This window comes from Bos javanicus, chromosome 15, assembly GCF_032452875.1.
Source record: "Bos javanicus breed banteng chromosome 15, ARS-OSU_banteng_1.0, whole genome shotgun sequence".
In the NCBI taxonomy this organism is placed as follows: Eukaryota; Metazoa; Chordata; class Mammalia; order Artiodactyla; family Bovidae; genus Bos; species Bos javanicus.
Window position 1 is genome coordinate 47,154,315 of NC_083882.1, and position 24,638 is coordinate 47,178,952.

The 24,638-nt window shown below is 38.8% G+C and overlaps 1 protein-coding gene and 1 pseudogene across 1 annotated transcript; one reads left to right on the plus strand and one right to left on the minus strand.

The window, feature by feature from the left end:
- Window positions 1–9,972: 9,972 nt before the first annotated feature.
- Window positions 9,973–11,900, plus strand: LOC133260953 (olfactory receptor 56A4-like). The gene is made up of 2 exons (XM_061439578.1): window positions 9,973–10,221; window positions 11,205–11,900. The coding sequence occupies exons 1-2, from the start codon at window positions 9,973–9,975 to the stop codon at window positions 11,898–11,900; spliced, it is 945 nt and encodes a 314-aa protein (XP_061295562.1).
- Window positions 11,901–18,112: 6,212 nt separating this feature from the next.
- On the minus strand, window positions 18,113–19,053 carry LOC133261230 (olfactory receptor 56A3-like; annotated as a pseudogene).
- Window positions 19,054–24,638: the final 5,585 nt, after the last annotated feature.

The window sequence follows — 24,638 nt, forward strand, 5'->3', positions numbered from 1 at the left end:
GATAAATACCCAGAAGTGGAATTTCTGGATCATATGGTAGTTCTATTTTTAGTTTTTTTGACAGGGACTTGTCAACTTTTGTACATTGTAGCTGCAGCAATTTACATTCCCACCAATAGTGCGCAAGGGTCCCCTTTTCTCCACATCCTTGCCAACACCTGATTTTTGGTTACTGTCAGAAGGGATGAGCATTGTGTGTTGTGTGTGTGTGTGTGTGTGTGTGTGTGTGTGTATGTGTGTGTGTGTGAGGGAAGGAACAGGTGAGATAGATAAAGGGCATTAAGAAATAAAAAATTTCATCTATAAAATAAATGTAATGCACAGTGTAGGAAATATAGCCAATAATATTGTAATAACTCTGCATGGTGACATATGATACCTAGACTTACCATGGTGATTATTTTGTAATGTGTAAAAATAACAAATCACTATGTTGTATACCTAAAACTAATATAATATTGTATGTTAGTTATAAGAAAAAAGAGAAATAAATTTTACTATAATCATTTTCAGTGGCTCTCAGTTTAATTGCTTAATAATTTGCTATATGTTAGATCACTTAGTTCCACCTGACACAGTTCAAACTGGTTTTGTGCCATGGATATATCTCTCATGGTGATGTAGAAGTTGGCTCCAAAACTTCGATTCTTATAGTTGAGTGAATAGGGCTATCTCCCTTAGCTCTGCCAGATCTCGTTACTTATCTAATGTCACTTCTCTGGAGCATGAATGTCTCATAGTTCTTTCCTTCTTTTTAATGAATCAAAAAAGTTAACAATGACTTGTGTGTGTGTTAGTGTGTGTATGGGCACATTTTAAGTGAAAATGTGTATTCTTTTTTCAGATGTACTTGTCAACTTCTGACTTCATCTTGTCCTACTTGACTTTTCTATCATATTTCAGGTACCATGTGCATTCCCATTCTCTCCTGCTTATCTTCAGTCAGTCAGTTCAGTCACTCAGTCGTGTCCGACTCTGCGACCCCATGAATCACAGCACTCCAGGCCTCCCTGTCCATCACCAACTCCCGGAGTTCACTCAAACTCATGTCCATTGAGTCGGTGATGCCATCCAGCCATCTCATCTTCTGTTGTCCCCTTTTCCTCCTGCCCCCAATCCCTCCCAGCATCAGAGTCTTTTCCAATGAGTCAACTCTTCACATAAGGTGACCAAAGTACTGGAGTTTCAGCTTTAGCATCATTCCTTCCAAAGAAATCCCAGGGCTGATCTCCTTCAGAATGGACTGACTGGATCTCCTTGCAGTCCAAGGGAATCTCAAGAGTCTTCTCTAACACCACAGTTCAAAAGCATCAATTCTTCGGTGCTCAGCTTTCTTCACAGTCCAACTCTCACATCCATACCTGACCACTGGAAAAACCATAGCCTTGACTAGACAGACCTTTGTTGGCAAAGTAATGTCTCTGCTTTTCAATATGCTATCTAGGTTGGTCATAACTTTCCTTTCAAGGAGTAAGCGTCTTTTAATTTCATGGCTGCAGTCACCATCTGCAGTGATTTTGGAGCCCCCATAAATAAAGTCTGACACTGTTTCCACTGTTTCCCCATCTATTTGCCATGAAGTGATGGGACCAGATGCCATGATCTTCATTTTCTGAATGTTGAGCTTTAAGCCAACTTTTTCCACTCTCCTCTTTCACCTTCATCAAGAGGCTTTTGAGTTCCTCTTCACTTTCTGCCATAAGGGTGGTGTCATCTGCATATCTGAGGTGATTGATATTTCTCCCGGCAATCCTGATTCCAGCTTGTGCTTCTTCCTGTCCAGCGTTTCTCATGATGCACTCTGCATAGAAGTTAAATAAGCAGGGTGACAAATTATAGCCTTGATGTACTCCTTTTCCTATTTGGAACCAGTCTGTTGTTCCATGTCTAGTTCTAACTGTTGCTTCCTGACCTGCATACAAATTTCTCAAGAGGCAGGTCGGGTGGTCTGGTATGCCCATCTCTTTCAGAATTTTCCACAGTTTATTGTGATCCACACAGTCAAAGGCTTTGGCATAGTCAATAAAGCAGAAATAGATGTTTTTCTGGAACTCCCTTGCTTTTTCCATGATCCAACAGATGTTGACAATTTGATCTCTGGTTCTTCTGCCTTTTCTAAAACCAGCTTGACATCTGGAAGTTCACGGTTCACATATTACTGAAGCCTGGCTTGGAGAATTTTGAGCATTACTTTACTAGGGTGTGAGATGAGTGCAATTGGGCAGTAGTTTGAACATTCTTTGGCATCGCCTTTCTTTGGGATTGGAATGAAAACTGACCTTTTCCAGTCCTGTGTCCACTGCTGAGTTTTCCAAATTTGCTGGCATATTGAGTGCAGCACTTTCAGAGCATCACCTTTCAGGATTTGAAATAGCTCAACTGGAATTCTATCACCTCCACTAGCTTTGTTCGTAGTGATGCTTTCTAAGGCCCACTTGACTTCACATTCCAGGATGTCTGGCTCTAGGTCAGTGATCACACCATTGTGATTATCTTGGTTGTGAAGATCTTTTTGTACAGTTCTTCTGTGTATTCTTGCCACCTCTTCTTAATATCTTCTGCTTCTGTTAGGTCCATACCATTTCTGTCCTTTATTGAGCCCATCTTTGCATGAAATGTTCCCTTGGTATCTCTGACTTCCTTGAAGAGATCTCTAGTCTTTCCCATTCTTTTGTTTTCCTCTATTTCTTTGCATTGATCACTGAGGAAGGCTTTCTTATCTCTTCTTGCTATTCTTTGGAACTCTGCATTCAGATGCTTATATCTTTCCTTTTCTCCTTTGCTTTTCCCTTCTCTTCTTTTCACAGCTATTTGTAAGGCCTCCCCAGACAGCCATTTTGCTTTTTTGCATGTCTTTTCCATGGGGATGGTCTTGATCCCTGTCTCCATTACAATGTCATGAACCTCATTCCATAGTTCATCAGGCACTCTATCTATCAGATCTAGTCCCTTAAATCTATTTCTCACTTCCACTGTATAATCATAAGGGATTTGGTTTAGGTCATACCTGAATGGTCTAGTGGTTTTCCTTACTTTCTTCAATTTAAGTCTGAGTTTGGCAATAAGGAGTTCATGATCTGAGCCACAGTCAGCTCCTGGTCTTGTTTTTGCTGACTGTATAGAGCTTCTCCATCTTTGGCTGCAAAGAATATAATCAATCTGATTTTGATGTTGACCATCTGGTGATGTCCATGTGTAGAGTCTTCTCTTGTGTTGTTGGAAGAGGGTGTTTGCTATGACCAGTGTGTTCTCTTGGCAAAACTCTATTTGCCTTTGCCCTGCTTCATTCCGTATTCCATGGCCAAATTTGCCTGTTACTCCAGGTGTTTCTTGACTTCCTACTTTTGCATTCCAGTCCGCTATAATGAAAAGGACATCTTTTTTGGGTGTTAGCTCTAAAAGGTCTTGTAAGTCTTCATAGAACCATTCAACTTCAGCTTCTTCAGCGTTACTGGTTGGGGCATAGACTTGGATTACTGTGATATTGAATGGTTTGCCTGGAAACCAACAGAGATCATTCTGTCGTTTTTGAGATTGCATCCAAGTACTGCATTTCGAACTCTTTTGTTGACCATGATGGCTACTCCATTTCTTCTGAGAGATTCCTGCCCGCAGTAGTAGATATAATGGTCAACTGAGTTAAATTCACCCATTCCAGTCCATTTTAGTTAGCTGTTTCCTAGAATGTCGACGTTCACTCTTGCCATCTCCTGTTTGACCCCTTCCAATTTGCCTTGATTCATGGACCTAACATTCCAGGTTCCTATGCAACATTGCTCTTTACAGCATCAGACCTTACTTCTATCACCAGTCAAACCCACAACTGGGTATTGTTTTTGTTTTGGCTCCATCCCTTCATTCTTTCTGGAGTTATTTCTCCACTGATCTACAGTAGCATCTTGGGCACCTACTGACATGGGGAGTTCCTCTTTCAGTATCTTATCATTTTGCCTTTTCATACTGTTCATTGGGTTCTCAAGGCAAGAATAATGAAGTGGTTTGCCATTCCCTTCTCCAGTGGACCACAGTCTGTCAGACCTCTCCACCATGACCCACCCGTCTTGGGTGGCCCCACAGGGCATGGCTTAGTTTCATTGAATTAGACAAGGCTGTGGTCCTAGTGTGATTAGATCTGCTTATCTTAAATATACAGTTAAATTGACTTTCTCATTCTACTTTCAGCCTTGTTGTGTCAATTCTTATATCCTGTCCTGGTGCTACTTTGTCTTCCCATAGAATTCAGACTTACAAATTAGTGGATTAATTGAACAAAGATAAGTGGATTTTACTCTTTGCAATTCCTTCCATGATCACCCTAAAAATAGTGGAGACTCAGATTTTGGTCAGTATTCCTAGGATTAATTCGCTCCTTTTTGTGACCATACCCCTTTTGGGGCACTCCAGTATTCTTGCCTGGAGAATCCCATGGACAAGCGAGCCTGGTGGGCTGCTTTCCATAGGGTCGCACAGAGTTGGACACGACTGAAGTGACTTAGCATGCATGAATGCATTGGAGAAGGAAATGGCAACCCACTCCAGTATTCTTGCCTGGAGAATCCCAGGGACAGGGGAGCCTGGTCGGCTGCCATCTATGAGGTCGCACAGAGTCAGACATGACTGAAGTGACTTAGCAGCAGCAGCAGTATATGTTATTTTACGAATCATTTGAGGGTATCCTCTAGTATAGCTGGTCTATGATGAAGTTGTGTGCTCAGTGATGTCCAACTCATTGCAACTCTGTGGACTATAGCCTGCAAGGCTTCTCTGTCCATGAAATTTTATAGGCAAGAATACTGGAGTGGGTTGCCATTTCCTACTCCCGGGGATACTTCCCACCCAGGGATCAAACCCACATTTGCTGTGTCTCCTGCATTGGCAGGGGTGTTCTTTTACCACTGAGCCTCCTGGGAAGCCCATGATGAAGTTAGTCATTCTTTAAACAATTATTAAATAATTTACTTACATGGTATTGTCTTTCATCAAAACAATAGCTTTCAACTGCTCTCTCTTCTCTGTTTCACAATTCCCAAAACTAATTCTAACCCAAGTACAAAGCTTCTCAAGTGCTCTCCTATATGACCACTATTCCAGTAGCTCCCAGCTCATTATTTTCAGAATATGTCCTTCTATGTGTGCTTACAGATTTACTACACATCCCTACAATTATTCACCTTACTATTGCTGTTTCATTTTTGGGGTGAAATTTTGTGAAACTAGAGAATAGAAAGTTTCTATTTATCCATATATTTGTTTTCACTTAAGTGACATATATTTTCCTGTGTAAAGATATTTCTAGTTTCAAGAGGGAGGGGATATATGTATACCTATGGCTGATTCATGTTGAGGTTTGACAGAAAACAATAAAATTCTGTAAAGAAATTATCCTTAAATTAAAACATAAATAAATTTAAAAAGATATTTATAAAATTTAATAACTAAAAATTAATGGTTTCCCTCATGGCTCAGATGGTAAACAATCTGCTTTCAATGCAGAAGACCTGGGTTAGGTCTCTGGGAAGATTCCCTGGAAGAGGGCATGGCTACCCACTCCAGTATTCTTGCTTGGAGAATTACATGGACAGAGGAGCCTGGCAGTCCATGGGGTTGCCAAGAGTTGGACATGACTGAGCCACTAATACTTTCACTCAATAGTAAAATAAATCATCATAAAGTACTCATTAAAAAAATAGTTTTTATAGAATGCAGCTAATGTGTAAGAGGAAGTCATTTCTTATCTAATGACATTTGTGTTTTTTTAAAGGATCTCTTAAATACATCTTCCAAGTCTCTGAGTGATACTTCTTTCCATCACCAATAATATCTCAGTTTATATAACTCTCAGACATCTCAAGAGAAAATGTAAGCTGGTCACTGATTTCTCATTTCATCTGAGTTTAAATGCAAAATTCTCTCTTTTTATACTGAAAGTGTATGTGTATTTGCAGGGAGGCAGGAACCCAAGGGAGCAGTATTCTTAAACCAACTCTTCATGTTTCCAGCTGCACAACAGTGACTGTTATAGACACAGCATCTTCATCTGGGCAAAGCCAGAGTAGGAGGCCAAGTGGAGGCATCACACATTGTCTGAAAGCAGCTGGGTTATTAAACTGTTACTATTATTTGGCACAGACTTTCTCTGTAAGAATTTTTGGAAACAGTACATTGGAAAGCCAAGCATAAGTGATACTTGCAGTTTGGTCCTCAACTGTACTTACTGTTTACTTCAGAGAATGTTATTATAGCTGCAGCTGTTAGTATGTGAAGACCCTGAAGATCACTGATATCAGAAGAGCATGAGCATATTAAAGTGTGGGTCAACTGAGCTCATGGAAGTTTGGCCTGGGAGTCTGACTAGAGAGTAGTCCCTGACTTATTACAGGCATATTGTAAGTGTCTGAATTTGTGCCAACTGCCATGAAGAAAAAAGATAGATATCAATTAGGTCTAACTGGTCCATTGTATCATTCAAAGTTTGTGTTTCCTTGCTAATTTTCTGTCCTTAGGGATAAATCTATCTAAAGAAACAAAATGCCTATATATAAAAAACTATAAAACACTATGAAAGAAATCAAAGATGACACAAATAGATGGAGAAATATACCATGTTAATGGATGGGAAGAATCAATATAGTGAAAATGAGTATACTACCCAAAGCAATCCATAGATTCAATGCAATCCCTATCAAGCTACCAACAGTATTTTTCACAGAACTAGAACAAATAATTTCACAATTTGTGTGGAAACACGAAAACCCTTGAATAGCCAAAGCAATCTTGAGAAAGAAGAATGGAACTGGAGGAATCAACCTACCTGACTTCAGGCTATACTACAAAGCTACAGTCATCAAGACCATATGGTACTGGCACAAAGACAGAAGTATAGATCAATGGAACAAAATAGAAATCTCAGAGATAAATATGTACACCTATGGACACCTTATCTTTGATAAAGGAGGCAAGAATATACAATGGAGAAAAGACAATATCATTAACAAGTGGTGCTGGGAAAACTGGTCAACCACCTGTAAAAGAATGAAACTAAAACACTTTCTAGCAACAAATACAAAAATAAACTCAAAATGAATTAAAGATCTACGTGTAAGACCAGAAACTATAAAACTCCTAGAGGAAAACATAGGCAAAACACTCTCTGACTTAAATCACAGCAGGATTTTCTATGACCCACCTCCCAGAGTAGTGGAAATAAAAGCAAAAATAAACAAATGGGACCTAATTAAACTTAAAAAGTTTTGCACAATGAAGGAAACTATAAGCAAGGTGAAAAGACAGCCTTCAGAATGGGAGAAAATAATAGCAAATGAAGCAACTGACAAAGAATTAATCTCAAAAATATACAAGCAGCTCAATACCAGAAAAATAAACGACCCATTTAAAAAATGGACCAAATAACTAAACAGACATTTCTCCAAAGAAGACATACAAATGACTAACAAACACATGAAAAGTTGCTCAACATTACTCATTATCAGAGAAATGAAAATCAAAACCACAATGAGGTAACATCTCAAGCCAGTCAGAATGATGCTATCAAAATTCTACAAACAATAAATGCTGGACAGGGTGTGGAGAAAAGGAGACCCTCTTACACTGTTGGTGGGAATGAAAACTAGTACAGCCACTATGGAGAACAGTGTGGAGATTCATAAAAAGACTGGAAATAGAACTGCCATATGACCCATCAATCCCACTGCTGAGCATACGCATCGAGGAAACCAGAATTGAAAGAGACACATGTATGCCAATGTTCATTGCAGAACTGTTTACAAAAGCTAAGACATGGAAACAACGTAGATGTCCATTGGCAGAAGAATGGATAAGCAAGTGTGGTACATGTATACAATGGAATATTACTCAGCTATTAAAAAGAACTCGTTTGAATTAGTTCTAATGAGGTGGATGAAACTGGAGCCGATTATACAGAGTGAAGTAAGTCAGAAAGAAAAACACCAGTTCAGTATATTAATGCACATATATGGAATTTTGAAAGATGGTAATGATGATCCTATATGCAAGACAGCAAAAGGGACACAGATATAAAGAACAGACTTTTGGACTCTGTGGGAGAAGGCAAGGGTGGGATGATTTGAGAGAATAGAATTGAAACATGTATATTGCCATATGTGAAATATATCACCAGTCCAAGTTTGATGCATGAAACAGGGCACTCAAATCTGGTGCACTGGCACAACCCTGAGGGATGGGATGGGGAGGCAGGTAGGAGGGGGTTCAGGATGGGGGACACATGTACACCCATGGCTGATTCATCTCAGTATATGGCAAAATCCACCAAAATATTGTAAAGTAATTAGCCTCCAATTAAAATAAATAAATTAATTAAAAAATAAATTGTCCCTGATCCTAATGACCTTAATGAGTCACCAGGAGAGGTGGCTAAGAACTGTAGGTCTAGGAAGAGAGATAAAACCATGAAAAAAAACTAGAGAATTCCCAGAGAGTCCATGGGAGGAAGATAATTTTCAAATCGGGAGACTAGAGATTGGCCAGAATTGTACTTAAATGTCTAAAGATAATGGGAGAAACAATCAGTTCGATGTCTAAAGCTGAGCAGAGCTTCCCTGCAGACGGACCTACAAAGTTGGCAACTCTGCAGACTATCCTCTGTGTGTCAGGCAACCTGTGCATCAACAAACTCTCCAGGTGATTCTGATGCACACTAGTATTGAGGAACCGCTGGTCTAGATAAAAGTCCTGATGTTATGCCCATAGTACAGGGTCAAGAAAAAGAAACATCTCCAAACCTTGATAGGGAGATTTTGTGTGTGTGTGCTCCGAAATTCATCTATTGCTTCAGGAGAGAGCAAGCCCAACCTGGCAACTACTTTACCAGCAGGATCCTGGATGGTTAAGAGGATACTCAAAAGGAATTGACCCTTCTGTCTGTGAGCTTTTATTCTGGGGTATGTTTAAGTATTCCTCAGTTCTTCCCTTGTCTTAGAACCTCATTTCTTTAATTTTTCTTCTTTTTTTCAGGAAATGATAAACAATTTGTTTGTTTGTTTTAAGCAGTTACTTACCAAAGACTCATGCAAATAAGACACTGTACAGCTGTCTTTTGTATTTATTGTTCTCGTTTTCCTCTCAGCACTAAAATATTTACCCATTTTGTTTTGTTCAGATTTTTAATGAGTGTTAAGCAACAGTGCCAGTGGTTAATGTTAGAGCAAGATGTAGAGATAGTATTAATGAGTTAAATGAATGCAAGGTGTTATGATGCTTTCAGCAATCTATCAGTCTCCTATCTGAATAGTACTTATTGAGTGCTTATTGTGTTACCAGATATATTGTATTTTTCTTTGTGCTATAATAAAGAGATAAGATTCCACTGCTGGAAGATGGAACACAGAGTTTTTGGAAGACAAATAGGAAATGTGAAGGAATAAAAGAAAGTTTTATTAACAGTTCAATAGTAGCATGCTCAGGATGTTTAAGGGTCACAGAGAACAAGGAGATGTGGAAGAAGCATTTAATTATATATGTATGTAAAAAGAGTAACAAGAAAAAACATATTTTTTCTTAAATTTCTAAGAGGTGTAACTCATGGCACAGATAGAATGGGGCAAACAGAAGCTATTTATTTAAGGGCAAGAGAGTTAATTCTAGGAGAAGGATATGATACATGCTAAAACAGAGGTGAGACAAAACAAAGCATGCTCTATAAGGGGCTGTGTCTATGTGTGTGGAGTTGGAGCATACTCATGTGAAGGGAGTTATTCTTGCTTCATAAAGTTATGAATGCTAAGGAAAATGTTTTAACAAGAGTGATTTTATCCAATTTAAATTTTTGACAGATTTTATGTCAATAGAATTATGGAGAAACTTGATGGCCTAGAATGAAGGCAGATAAATCAGTCAGGGGATTACTAATGTAACAATCAAACTCTGAATTCATATCTCTTTTCTTTCAGTCAGTTTCAGGCTTACCTGCCAGCCATGGTGTCATCTCTCAACCACACAGGGACCCAGGTGACTGAATTCCTGATGATCTGCTTTCCAGGAATGCAGGATACCCAGCACTGGCTGTCTCTAGTCCTGGCTCCTCTCCTGGTTTTGGCCCTTGGGGCCAACTTTCTGTTATTACTTGCCATCTGGCAGGAGGCATCTCTGCACAAGCCCATGTACTACCTGCTTGCCATCCTTTCTGTGCTGGATGTCATCCTCTGCCTCACAGTCATCCCTAAGGTCAGACCCTCCCTGGATTTACTCCCGGGTATTCAATCATCTTTCTCTAACACTACCTTGCTTTCCAGATGTAAATACTCCTGTAAAATTTTCAATCAGTTGCCAACAGTATCATACTAGGTCTATTACAGCTTCCAGATATGTCTTCTCTCATTCTCAATGCCTATGATTTTTAAGGTTTCACATTTTTTTTTTCAAACTGAGAAGCCCTCTCTCAATGTCTGAGTCAGTGATATTCCAAGTTTTGACTTTATCTTTACTTCTAAGGAGATTCTCCTTGACTCTGAATCACCCCACCCTTATATTCAAGGGCTCAAGACTTTTCTTTCTAAAACATAACTAGGGACTTCCCTGGCAGTCCAGTGCTTAAGACTTCACCTCCCGGTGCAGGTGGTATGGGTTCGATACCTGTTGGGGGAGCTAACATCCCACGTGCCTTAAGGCCAAGAAACCAAAACATAAAACAGAAGCAATATTGTAACAATACTTATTGTTCAATAAAGCTTTTAAAACTGATCAACAGTAAAAAAAAAAACTTAAAAAATGTAAATAGATGTATATTTATGTCATATACCGAGGTAGGAGGCATAACTGGAAGATGTTTCTTATCTATTAGGAGAGGTTGGAGGGTGTCCAAATATAAGTATTGGGCTTATTGGACTTGATGTCCTTGTGATACATTTAGATGAGCAGATGTGTTCATATGAAGTTTGGGTAAGAACTCTAGAGATCAAGAGAAGACGGACTAGAAATAAATTTTTTTAAACAAAAAGGTGTGATCTATAGTTGAAAAGTGTATAAATCGGGCTCTGGAAGTTGGAATGCACATAGAAGGTATTTGAAATTAGGACACTGTCCCTGTTAGGATTATGAGACTGTGGTTTGGGGATATGAGTGGTTGAAGCCATCAAAGGATTATCCAAGGGTTAGGTACCCTAGGGTGGGAGTGAATGCACTGCTTTTGAAAATAATAATTCTGGCAGGTCCTGTTCATCTTCTGGTTTGACCTGAAGCCCATCAGCTTTATGGGCTGCTTCCTGCAGATGTTCATCATGAATACATTCCTTCCCATGGAATCCTCCACCTTTCTGGTCATGGCTTATGACCGCTACGTGGCCATCTGCCACCCACTGCGCTATCCATCCATCATCACGGAACAGTTTGTCATCAATGCGGCCATCTTCATCATCTTCCGCAATTTGCTGGCTACGTTGCCTACACCAATTCTGGCTGCGAGACTCAATTACTGTGCCAGCAATGTAGTGGAAAACTGTATCTGTGCCAACATTTCTGTAGCAAAGCTCTCCTGTGGAGATATTCACGTAAATAAGCTCTACCAATTTGTGAGTGTTTGGTGCCTACTGGGTTCTGATCTGGTCCTTATCTTGGTATCCTACTGCTTCATCTTGAGTGCTGTTATGCATTTGCAGTCAGGAGATGCATCCACCAAGGCCTTGAGTACTTGTGGTTCCCATCTCATTCTTATACTTTTCTTCTATACATTGCTGCTAGTCTTCATCTTCACAAATAAGGCAGGGAAAAAATTGTCCCCAGAGGTACCCATTCTTCTCAATGTCTTGCACCATCTCATCCCACCAGCACTGAACCCCATTGTTTATGGAGTACGAACCCAGGAAATCAAGCAAGGGATTATCAAGCTATTCAAGTACCAGTGCTGAGAGATGTGAGTCAAAGATCAAGGATTATGGAAATTTGAGTGTGTCAGTGATGGTTTCAACTGAATACCACAAGGAACACCATGTAACATCTGTGCTTCTACCCTTATCTTTTATTTAAACCTTCCTCAACCACTATCACAATATTTACTCTCAGTAACCCTGTCCTGAAACCCTCATTGAATATATGTTTTGGTATCCATTATTTTCTTCATTCTGACCCTTTGCCATTGTGATGTCTCAATTACTCATTCATTAAATAAGTATTTAGTGCCTTTACATACTACTCAGTCTTTACATTCCAAATGCCTTCACATGTAATTACCAGAGCAGGGATGGAACTATGCTTCAAATAGAACATGAGGAGTATGGGTAGGACTGGAAAAACCAATGAGGACTTTACTTCAATAATCCAGGTAGGAAATGATAATGATTTGAACTAAGGTGGTGAGTGAAAATTGAAGTTATGGGTCACAAGATTTGCTGAGAGTTCTTATGGAGGTTATAAAAGATTGAGAGGAGCAAAGGGTGGCACCAAAGTTTTTTTTGCAAGAACAATGGGAAAAGTAGAATTGTCATCAATGGCAGAGCTTTTTTTTTTTACATATGCTATCAGAAGTTTGGCTTTAAACACTGAACTATATTTCCATACAAATTCCTCCAAATGACTCTACTTTTGAAAAGATCTCCAGTATTCTGACAGGCCTACAATGATAGTCACCTTCTCATAGCCAATCTTCCTTTGTTTGTTTGGAACCAGAGGTTCTGCTATTTGCCATCAGATCTTCCCTGTTACCTCTGCCTTATCCTCCCTGTGGCTGTATCCCTCGCTGCTGCTGCTGCTGCTAAGTCGCTTCAGTTGTGTCAGATTCTGTGCAACCCCATAGACGGCAGCCCACCAGGCTCCCCCATCCCTGGGATTCTCCAGGCAAGAACACTGGAGTGGGTTGCCATTTCCTTCTCCAGTGCATGAAACTGAAAAGTGAAAGGGAAGTCGCTTAGTCGTGTCTGACTCTTCGCGACCCCATGGACTACAGCCTACCAGGCTCCTCCATCCATGGGATTTTCCAGGCAAGAGTACTGGAGTGGGGTGCCATTGCCTTCTCCGGTATCCCTCCCTAGGACTTCCACTACTTCTTAGACGTCTGCTTTTTCTTTGCTTAGTACTCTGTACTAATTGCTCCAACTGACTGGAACAGTATTCTCCTTATGTTCAAATGATGAACTTTTCAACATTCATAATCTCAATTAAAAAACCACCTATACAGGGAGTACTTCCTTAATAATTACATCCAAAGTAGCATACTTCTCTTAGAACATGCTAACACGTTGTATTACCTTTTTTCTTTATAGCACTTATCATTTTCTGAATTTATTTATTTCTTTAATTTCCCTGTAAATATATTTAGATTTAAGTCTCTTTTGCTCATGACCCTATCCTCAAATCCTAGATCCTGATATATCTGACAATATTTCATGTGTTGAATAAATAGATAAAGGAACAATTGGTCTCAAAATTTGGTGTGTATGGTCACTGTCATGTCCTGGAAACATTCTGAAACATATACTTAGATCAATCTCCAGTGTCAGTTGGCATGTCCTCTAAGACAGGGGTCCCCAACCTCCGGGATCCAATGGCTGATCATCTGAGGTGGAGCTGATATAAATATAATACAAGTAAAGTGCAAAATAAATATAATGTACCTAAATCATTCTGAAACCATCTCCCATCCCTTAGTCCATGGAAAAATTGTCTTCCACAAAACTAGTTCCTGGTGCCAAAAAGGTTAGGGACTGATGCTCTAAGATATCCATTTGATACATATATCAGTATAGGGGAAGACTTTTAAATTCTTAGTAATGTTAAAATTGCCAATATAGCCTTCATTTTAACATTACCTGGATATTTGTTCTAAGGTTCAAAGGACCTCATTTCCTATTTGTGTTTTTTTCCAAACATTAGATTATAAAACATTCTATTTCTCTTACAAGTTCTTTAAAAAAGTTTTTCAAAAATTAAAATCAGCCAATTTCAGATACCCATGTATAAGATTATGAAAATCTGATGAAGCAAGATTTAAACGAGATAAAAATGCATGTTTCCTTTATGAGAATTGCCTTTAAACATAAACAACCATTGCTTGCTGTTGCTAAGTTCCTTCAGTTGTGTCCAACTCTGTGCGACCCCATAGAAGGAAGCCCAGGAGGCTCCCTGGTCCCTGGGATTCTCCAGGCAAGAACACTGGACTGGGTTGCCATTTCCTTCTCCATTGCTTATCCTGATGTTGCTGCTGCTAAGTCACTTCAGTCGTGTCCGACTCTGTGTGACGGCATAGACAGCAGCCCACCAGGCTCGGCTATCTTATTCACCAATAAAAACTAATTAGGAATAACTATTTCCTGGATCTATTTACAGCTTATCTTCAGCCTCAGGGCTGTCACTGCAGGATTTGGGCATGTCTGATATACATAATGCTAATACAAAAGACTTCCTCCATTTTAGTCTTTTCACTGTATTTTCTAATATTCTATCTTCTCTCATTATTTTAGCACAAAGAAGCCTGATTCCCTGGCTTCCTTTTCTATTTGTGGTAAAGTAAAAACAAATGACAGAAACATCATTTATTATTATGGGCATTTTTTGAGAGTAAACTTTTCTTTGTCTAATTAGCTAACTTTTCCTATCCACTTCCCTGAGTTTCACATCAGTGATTGGAAAAAGAATCTTAATTCATATTATGTATTTTGAATGGGATATAGCCATTCTTACTCTGTTGTGTTTTTCACATAGAAAGTGGGCATACATTTCTTAAGCTATACAGAATTTCTTTCCCCACATTAAAATAATCTGTAAGTAGGCAAAATAAAGCAGAGTTTTAAATAAAACAAAAAAAATTTAAAACTCTGTTTTGGTAGATATAGCCTGTGGTAAATTCTTCAGTTCTGTGAATCCATTTCATCTAAGTTTCAGTCTTCAATTTTATTGGAAAGTCTGTGTTTACTTTAAGTTGATGTGAGTCATAAAATCTCATAAATTTTTAGACCATCAGTGGGAAGATGTTGGGAAAAAATCAGTTAGACTTTGCAAGCATTATTTATTTCATAATAGCTGTTAATTAAATTTGCTTTAGAAGTAGATCCCCTTTTTCTTTTGAGAACTCTTCTCATTGATAGTTAAAAACATGTTGAATTGAAACCTTCTTCTGAAATAGTAAAGTTTGTAAGAGTGAGACTTTAGTTAGTCATACTCGTTTATATAATAGTGTATTGTAAAAATGGAATTTGAACCTAATAGCACCTGAAATTATTGTTTATTATTGTTTGTTATGCTCAGTCATGTCCAGCTCTTTGTGACCCTATGGACTGTAGCCCACTAGGCTCCTTTGTCTATGGAATTTTCCAGGCAAAAATACTATAGTGAGTTGCCATTTCCTTCTCCAGGGAATCTTCCCAAAACAGGGATTGAACCCATTTCTCTTGTTCCTCCTGCATTGGCAGGCCAGTTCTTTACTACTGAGCTACCTGGGAAGCCCAACTTAGGCTGATACAAACACATTTTCATTTTCAAATAGTTACTAATAGAAGTTCAAAAGTCATGAAACCAAAGAAAAAATTCAAGATTCATTTCTTTGCATCACTGGATGGAGGAGTCAAGAAATTGACAAAGTATGGAAAACTATACCTTAAATTGATCAGCAATTCATCTAATATTTTACCTCAAGCTAAATGGTCCAGACTTTGGGAACAGTACTGATAGTGGAATTTAAGCATTTTTATTTTGGGATCAGAAAGCAGAAACCCATAATTTTGGATTGAGTAGGACTTTCCCTGAATCAAATTGATATTTTCCTGTGTTGGTAATCTTGGGAACATGTCACTCCTAAAGAAAAGATAAAGATTTACATAGTATGACTTGGGCTTTCAGAGGAAAATACTCTTTGTTTCTTAGGGTCTCCTGGCTTTTAGACCAAGAAGTAAACATACATGGAGTCCTTCCAATAGAGAAAGTCATAAGCTTCTCTGAGCAGATGAATGTAGGCTGGGACCTGTAAATGATGTGAATATATAAATGATCTTGGGTTTTGGCCTGATCATTTGACCTTATGATTTGAACAAAATCATACGTGGTGGTATTTGGAAGTTACCCTTGATACGATGTTTTAATTTCCCATTTCCTTTCAACTGTCCTGAGGGTGTGTATGAAGGTCCATGCCAGTAGCTTGAAGGGAAAAAGTGAAGAAAAGAGACTGGATAAGATGAGTGATGCCTGTCTTAAAGCAGGGCATGGTTTCATAGACTAGAACTAGAAATGTATTTTGAAATAACCAGTTCACTGTCTTTATGTAACAGATGAGGACACTGAAACTCAGTGAGGCTGCTGATTGGTTTCCAATCACACACGTTATTTGTGGCTGTGCTACTGACCTGGGTTCCTACACTCTAATCAATGGAAATTGATAAGAGGTAAGACAAGAAATTTATGCAAAACAAAACTTTACTGGAACTCGTGCTGCAGCATGAGGGAGTGAAAAGGAGTAACAGGTTTCCTTGCTCAGCTCCCTGATAGGGGCAAACTAGTCCCTTAAACGAAGTGAGAATAGAGGTAATTCCAGGGGTCAGGCCAGAGTGTTGGTTTGGGTGATCTGCTCACCCCCTTGATGGTGCTGTTTGCAAGGATCACGCCCAGTGCCTTGCTTTTGCTCCTGACACCTGAGAAATATTAGTTGTGCTTTCTTTTGTATCTTACTGTTCATGGTGGTCCCAACTGTGTCTGCATTTCTAGTCCCTTATAGTTTCTTTGTATTCTGTTGCTCAAGAAGATATTTGTCCAGGTGCATGTGGAAGCACTGCAGGAAAGGGACCATGTCTTAGCCTATCTCATTGTGTAAGGTCTAGAATGCAGAACTGCTAAGACAGGCACAGGCTCTTTCTTCAAGTAGCTTACTGTACTTATTTGCATCTCCTTTCTACTTCCTTCTATGTAAAAGACAACATTCCTTCAACATTATAGGATCCAGATTGCTTTAATTCCATTTGAACAGCACATGAGTTCCTCGATGACTGCAAATTTGTCCTGTGCATCTTTGTACCCTTGGGCTGTAACAAAGTTACTGTACTATAGCAGTTAATTAGAAAATATTTCTTCAGTTAATAATGAGCCTAGTATATTTTAGTGTCATTACTGGAACAACTTATGATATGGTGATATATTAGTATCCTAAAACACAGCCTAACTATGTATGTACCCTAAATACATACCACAAACTGAGTCATTGTGAATTTCAAAGGTGAAGCTTGAAGTGCAGACAATGGGGTGAAGACATTGAGGAAGAAGAGTTATGTGATACCCCTTCTCCTAAACCTAGTAAGTTCCATTTCCTCAAATGTGAGCAATTCTTGCAAGAGATCTTTCCTTTCAAGGGTTGGATCTGATAATAAGACACAAGTTTTCTTGATAAAGAGTAGGTGGAGAAGAAATTTATTGGCCAATCTAGAGGTAAGTGAGAGAGATTTATTTATGGAGTCCAGCTACTTTTCATCATTCAGGACTGACATTTAAAATAATGTGAACTTTTCACAATTGCATTATGCAGCTGAGCTAATAATAACAAAAATAGTAATAATAATATGCTACATGCAAGGATATTTATGTCCACAATTACATATTAAAAATTACATGTACATGAAGCAGGGTACCCAAAGCCAGTGCTCTGTGACAACCTAGAGGAGTAGGGTGGGGAGGGAGGAGGGAGGGGTTTTCAGGGTGGAGGGGACACATGTATACCTACGGCTGATACATATTGATGTATGGCAAAAACTATCACAATATTGTAGTTATCCTCCAATTAAAATAAATACATTAAAAAATAAATAATAAAAGATTACATGTACTGAAATAGTAAGTTCAATATTAACTGGGATTTATTTCTCCAGTATAGAATTCATCCTCCAGAGTTCTCACATTCTAGATAAAACAATAGCAAAGATTTGAAAAAAAAAATTAAAAAGTCCCAGAAATGCCAGACTTTTGGGGGGAAGCACTGAAGTTTGAAAAAGTGAATAAAGTCAAGAAAATTGTTTCAGAATTAAATTTATTCTCTATTGAACTTATGTCTGTGAGCTATGGATTTCAACCAAATTTCCCATCAACTAATTTATTAGTTGATTTATTAACTCATTCCTATTTTAGGAATGCAGAGATCCAGTTGTCCTAATTACCATCCTTTCTTCAGTAACGTCTGGATTCCTTGCTTGATCTCTTGGGTTTGCACCCCATAGACAATGGGGTTGAGGGCTGCAGGGATAACATGATGGAGGACATTGAGCAACACTGGCAATCAGGGGATGATTTCTTCTTTGCCACATGGGTGAGGACAAAGACCAGGAGAATGGTGCTGAAGAAGAGGATCAGGATAAAGTGGGAGCCACATGTGCTTAAGGTCTTTACAACAGATCCTTCTGCCTTGAGTCTCAGAACAGCCCTTAGTATGAGGGTGTTGGAGAGGAAGATGAGGATGAGGTCAGATCCCAGCAGAGTCCAGTCTCCAGCAAATTGGAGGAGACGATTGATAGTGACATCATCACAGGAGAGTCTGGAGACGGACATATTGGCACAGATGCAGTTCTCAATGACATTTCTCCCATAATAATGGAGTCGAGCAGAGAGGATGGAAACAGACATAGTTAGAAGTGCATTTCTGGCTAAGATAAAAATGGCCACCTTGGCTATAAATTGCTCAGTGATGATGGATGGGTATCTCAGTGGATGGCAGGTGGCCACATAGCGGTCGTAGGCCATAACCATGAATGTGCAGGACTCCATGGTAAGAAAGCAATTCATGATATACATCTGAAAAAAACTGGCAACAAAGCTGATGGACCTGAGGTCAAACCAGAAGATAGCCGGGACCTTGGGGATGACGGTGAGGCAGAGCACCATGTCCAGCAGGGAGAGGAGGCTGAGCAGGTAGTACACGGGCTCATTTAGAGAGGCCTCCAGCCGGATGGTGATCAGGAGGGTGGCATTGGCCCCCATGGCCAGAAGAAAAAGGGTGCTGAGGGGCATGGACAGCCAGAGCTGCCAGTTGGGAGACTTGACAAAGCAATTCAGGAGGAAGTATGAAACCCTAGTGGAGCCATTTCTGTGAGATGTCATCTTGTGGATTTTGTTTCTACAGACTTCCTTTTATGATCTAAAAAAGTTACGATTGTACTAACAATGGGAGAAAAGTTCAGGGGCAAACTTAAGGTTTCTAGCAGATTATTTTGCTTTAAATGAAAAATTTTCATGTTGCACTCAGAAAATAAATTCATTTCAATCTTCTGCAATTTTTGTGTCTCCTCACTTATGAAATAGTTCTATTTTTTTCAATGAAAATATCTTATAAAGTAGAATGAGTTATGAACAGTTAGCTATAAGATGTTTTCTTGCAACTGAGGATTTTTACAGATCAGGTCCTCTGATTTTAGAAGTGTGGAGGTCTTTAGTGATTCCTCTCTGAATCTCTGCCCAGTTGACCAGATAATCTCTCCTAAATTCATACCATACACCAGCCAGTGTTGCCACTCCTTTCTTCTAATTTAGCTTTTTTTTTTTTTTTTTTAAAGCTCTTTATAGAGAGGGAACAAAAAGATTAAGTCTTGTTCTCAGGTGAAAATTCCCTTGAGATTGTCAGTTATAAGACAAAATGATAAGATAATAACAGAGTAATGTGCAGAATATTTTGAGAGTAGATGAGGACTAAACTTACATGAAAGTAAAGTGTTCCCAGGACTACTCTCCTGCTGAATTTTAAAGGCAAGTTCAAAGGAAGCTGCAAAAAATGAGCTGCTTGTTGCAGTGAGAAATGCTTACAAAATGTCTGATATTAGCATTTCTGGAGTCTTTAAAGTCATGTTGTGTATAGTCCCTCTATCTGTCTACAAAGATATTCTGCTTCAGTGTCATCCTATGGGTATAAATTGTTTCATCAATATATCAACTTCACTGTTTTACATCTGTTTAACCAGCTGGTAAAATGCAAATATTGTTTGCGGTGAATCAAGTGGATTTTGAATACTTACTAGACATTGTGCTAAAATACATTAGGAGCTTGCGTGTGTGTGTGTGTGCTCAGAAGTGTCCGACTCTTTGTGATCTGGTGAATTGTAGTCTGCCATGCTCCTCTGTCCATGAGATTCTCCAGACGAGAATACTGGAGAGGGTTGCCATTTCCTCCTCCAGGGGATCCTGTGTCTCCCGAGTCTCTTGTATTGGCAGGTGGGATTCTCTACCACTGAGCCAAACTGTAAAGCCCAGGATCAAACCCTTCTCTCTATATTAGGAGCATTTCTCAATTATTAAAATGACCCAGGAGGTATGTCTTATGTAACTTTACAAATGAGGGGGAAGGAGAGGCAGAAAGGTTGAGAAAATACCAAGACCACACAGGAAAACTTTTTTTTCTTTTTTCTTTTTCTAACTTAATTTATTTTAATTGGAGGCTAATTACTTTACAGTATTGTATTGGTTTTGCCATATATCAACATGAATCCGCTGCGGTGTACACGTGTTCCCCATCCTGAACCCCCGTCCCACCTCCCTCCCTGTACCATCCCTCTGGGTCATCCCAGTGCACCAGCCCCAAGCATCCTGTATCCTGCATTGAACCCGGACTGGCAATTCATTTTTTTATATCATATTATACATGTTTCAGTGCCATCTAGATGCAAATTTCCACTTGATTTTCAACCCAGTTCTTAGCTGTACTACATCTAATTAGTTAAAGAACATTGGTTGGACAGTCAGGATTCCTATTATAATGAGCTCTATAATGCTGCCGCTGCTGCTGCCACTAAGTTGCTTCAGTCATGTCCGACTCTGTGTGACCCCATCGACTGCAGCCCACCAGGCTCTGCCATCCCTGGGATTCTCCAGGCAGGAACACTGGAGTGGGCTGCCATTTCTTCTCCAATGCATGAAAGTGAAAAGTGAAAGTGAAGTTGCTCAGTCATGTCCGACTCTTCACGACTCCATGGACTGCAGCCCATGAGTTTCCTCCCTCCATGAGATTTTCCAGGCAAGAGTACTGGAGTGGGTTGCCATTGCCTTCTCCGCCTATAATGCTATGATAATGTATTTGGTTCCTCAACGTCGTCAAAAGAGAGCAACTATTCCTCTAGGAATACAATTTTTTAAAGTTGAATACAGTAGTAATTAATTTTGGAATGAGAGCTCAGTAGACAGGAATGGATTTTTAATAGGAGTATGAACCCAAAGATGAAAAGATTTTTCAATCAAAAATACCTAATTTGATGTGACTGTTAAAAACACATATTAGTTTCCACCTATGCATGTCCTTGATCCCACACTTCCAATCCTGTTCACTTTGTTTTCTGTTAGGCTTCAACCTTCCTACCAATTGGCCCTGGGAAATTTCTGGGTTAGCAAAGATACTGGACTTTATCCTCCTCTTCCCCCACTCTTCTCTTCATTCCTTTTTATGTTCTGATTTAACATCAAGGGAGGTCTGTCTTAGTAGGGTCTGCCAGGAACTGTCCCTCTCTCTGGGGCAAAAGTAATTTCAAGATCCATTGGGAGTTTACATTAAATCTCAGTTCTTTTTCAGTTTTTAAGAATAGCAATGCTTACACGGTCTTGGTAAATTTCAAAGTGGTTTTAAAATGGTCGCATCTGTGCCTCTGAGACAGTACACAAAGCAAGAGTTGCATTTATACCAGTTAATTTTGTCACAACACATGCAAATTTCCACGTCAAATTCTGACACACTTTCCTTCAAACAGGACTTGTCATTTTGTACTGAATTTTGTGTTTTAGCTCTTTGCTTTTTATTCTTAGCACAATCCCAAATCTCATCGTAGTTAAACCACATTAAATACTCCTGCCTGATTTCTGGAGGATCCAGTCACATGAAAACATCTCAGACACAGGGAACAAGGACCCATAAGGAAACCTATAAGAAATGCAGTATTTTAAAAATTCCTGGATAGTTTTGGAAAGATTATTTCTAGCACTACAATAGAATTTCTAGAGAGCAGAAATGAGGAATTGCCCATTTATTTTCTATTCTTTCTTTTAAAAGATTTATTGCCTTTTTTCCCCTCTCATTCTTTCTCTTCTTTCCCTTCAACCAATACTTTATTCAATAAGCACTGAGTATCTATCTACTCAACTATAGGACTAAAGTACTTGGATTACTTAAATATGCATATACATTTTCCCTTTCTTCTTCAATTTTTCCTCTGCATTCAGAGATAGCCTATGGCAAGAATAGGATTGAGACCCCAGAGCTAATAATTTCTTGTCTCCATCAGGGTCAGGCTGAGGAAGCCAGCTGAAGCTGGAGACCAATGCAGGAAACTAACTCAAGTGTAGATTCCAGGATGGAACTATGTCACAGCACACTGGAAGCACAGACTTTGAAATTTGCAAGGGATGAAAAGGATTGCCCAATTCCATATTATTTGGATAAATGTGAAATACTACCATCAGCCTGTCTTTTAAACTTATGGGCTGGATCTAGAGACAGAAAAGAAGTTACTAGATTTTCTAGTATTAGCATTTTAGCTTTTATAAATTCTTTTTTACCACTCAACCCTCAAGCAGCAGGATCTTAGTTCCCTCATTTTAGTTCCCCGATTAGGGATTGAAACTATACCCCTGCAGGAAAAGCATGGAGTCTTAACCACTGTATCACCAGGGAGGTCCCTAGAAATTCTTTGGATTGAACTGAGGTATGTTATTCTCCCTCTACTCCTTCTCATACACACCCTTGTTTTCTGGTCTGTCACTATGTAGAGTATCTTTCTCCCCTCTGATTAATCAAGTATTTATGCACAGATTCTCTCTTGTCAGGTTTCTAGATTTCCAGACTTCAGACTGAAAACAGCTGAATTGTTCTACTAGGTCCTATTTGTTAGCTATTCCAAGACATTAGTTAATTTAGAGACTTTAATACCCCACTCACACCTATGAATAGGTCAACTAAAAAGAAAATTAACAAGGAAACACAAACATTAAATGATACAATAGACCAGTTAGACCTAATTGATATCTATGGGACATTTCATCCCAAAACAATGAATTTCACCTTTTTCTCAAGCGCACATGGAACCTTCTCCAGGATAGATCACATCCTGGGCCATAAATCTAGCCTTGGTAAATTCAAAAAAATTGAAATCATTCCAAGCATCTTTTCTGACCACAATGCAGTAAGATTAGATCTCAGTTACAGGAGAAAAACTATTAAAAATTCCGACATATGGAGGCTGAACAACACGCTGCTGAATAACCAACAAATCACAGAAGAAATCAAAAAAGAAATCAAAATATGCATAGAAACAAATGAAAATGAAAACACAACAACCCAAAACCTATGGGACATTGTAAAAGCAATGCTAAGGGGAAAGTTCATAGCAATACAGGCACACCTCAAGAAACAAGAAAAAAGTCAAATAAATAACCTAACTCTACACCTAAAGCAACTAGAAAAGGAAGAAATGAAGAACCCCAGGGTTAGTAGAAGGAAAGAAATCTTAAAAATTAGGGCAGAAATAAATGCAAAAGAAACAAAGGAGACCATACCCAAAATCAACAAAGCCAAAAGCTGGTTCTTTGAAAGGATAAATAAAATCGACAAACCATTAGCCAGACTCATCAAGAAACAAAGGGAGAAAAATCAAATCAATAAAATTAGAAATGAAAATGGAGAGATCACAACAGACAACACAGAAATACAAAGGATCATAAAAGACTACTATCAGCAATTATATGCCAATAAAATGGACAATGTGGAAGAAATGGACAAATTCTTAGAAAAGTACAACTTTCCAAAACTGGACCAGGAAGAAATAGAAAATCTTAACAGACCCATCACAAGCACGGAAATTGAAACTGTAATCAGAAATCTTCCAGCAAATAAAAGCCCAGGTCCAGACGGCTTCATAGCTGAATTCTACCAAAAATTTAGAGAAGAGCTGACACCTATCCTACTCAAACTCTTCCAGAAAATTGCAGAGGAAGGTAAACTTCCAAACTCATTCTGTGAAGCCGCCATCATCCTAATACCAAAACCTGACAAAGATGCCACAAAAAAGAAAACTACAGGCCAATATCACTGATGAACATAGATGCAAAAATCCTTAACAAAATTCTAGCAATCAGAATCCAACAACACATTAAAAAGATCATACACCATGACCAAGAGGGCTTTATCCCAGGGATGCAAGGATTCTTCAATATTTGCAAATCAATCAATGTAATACACCACATTAACAAATTGAAAAATAAAAACCATATGATTATCTCAAAAGATGCAGAGAAAGCCTTTGATAAAATTCAACATCCATTTATGATTAAAAAAAAAACAAAACTCTCCAGAAAGCAGGAATAGAAGGAACATACCTCAACATAATAAAAGCTATATATGACAAACCCACAGCAAACATTATCCTCAATGGTGAAAAATTGAAAGCATTTCCTCTAAAGTCAGGAACAAGACAAGGGTGCCCACTTTCACCATTACTGTTCAACATAGTTTTGGAAGTTTTGGCCACAGCAATCAGAGCAGAAAAAGAAATAAAAGGAATCCAAATTGGAAAAGAAGAAGTAAAACTCTCACTGTTTGCAGATGACATGATCCTCTACATAAAAAACCCTAAAGACTCCACCAGAAAATTACTAGAACTAATCAATGAACATAGTAAAGTTGCAGGATATAAAATCAACACACAGAAATCCCT

Excerpts from the sequence above, each read along its gene's own strand:
- LOC133260953 (XM_061439578.1), top strand. The coding sequence starts at position 9,973 with ATGGTGTCATCTCTCAACCACACAGGGACCCAGGTGACTGAATTCCTG. Across the intron at positions 10,222-11,204 it reads GCCTCACAGTCATCCCTAAG|GTCCTGTTCATCTTCTGGTT; the intron begins GTCAGACCCTCC and ends TAATTCTGGCAG.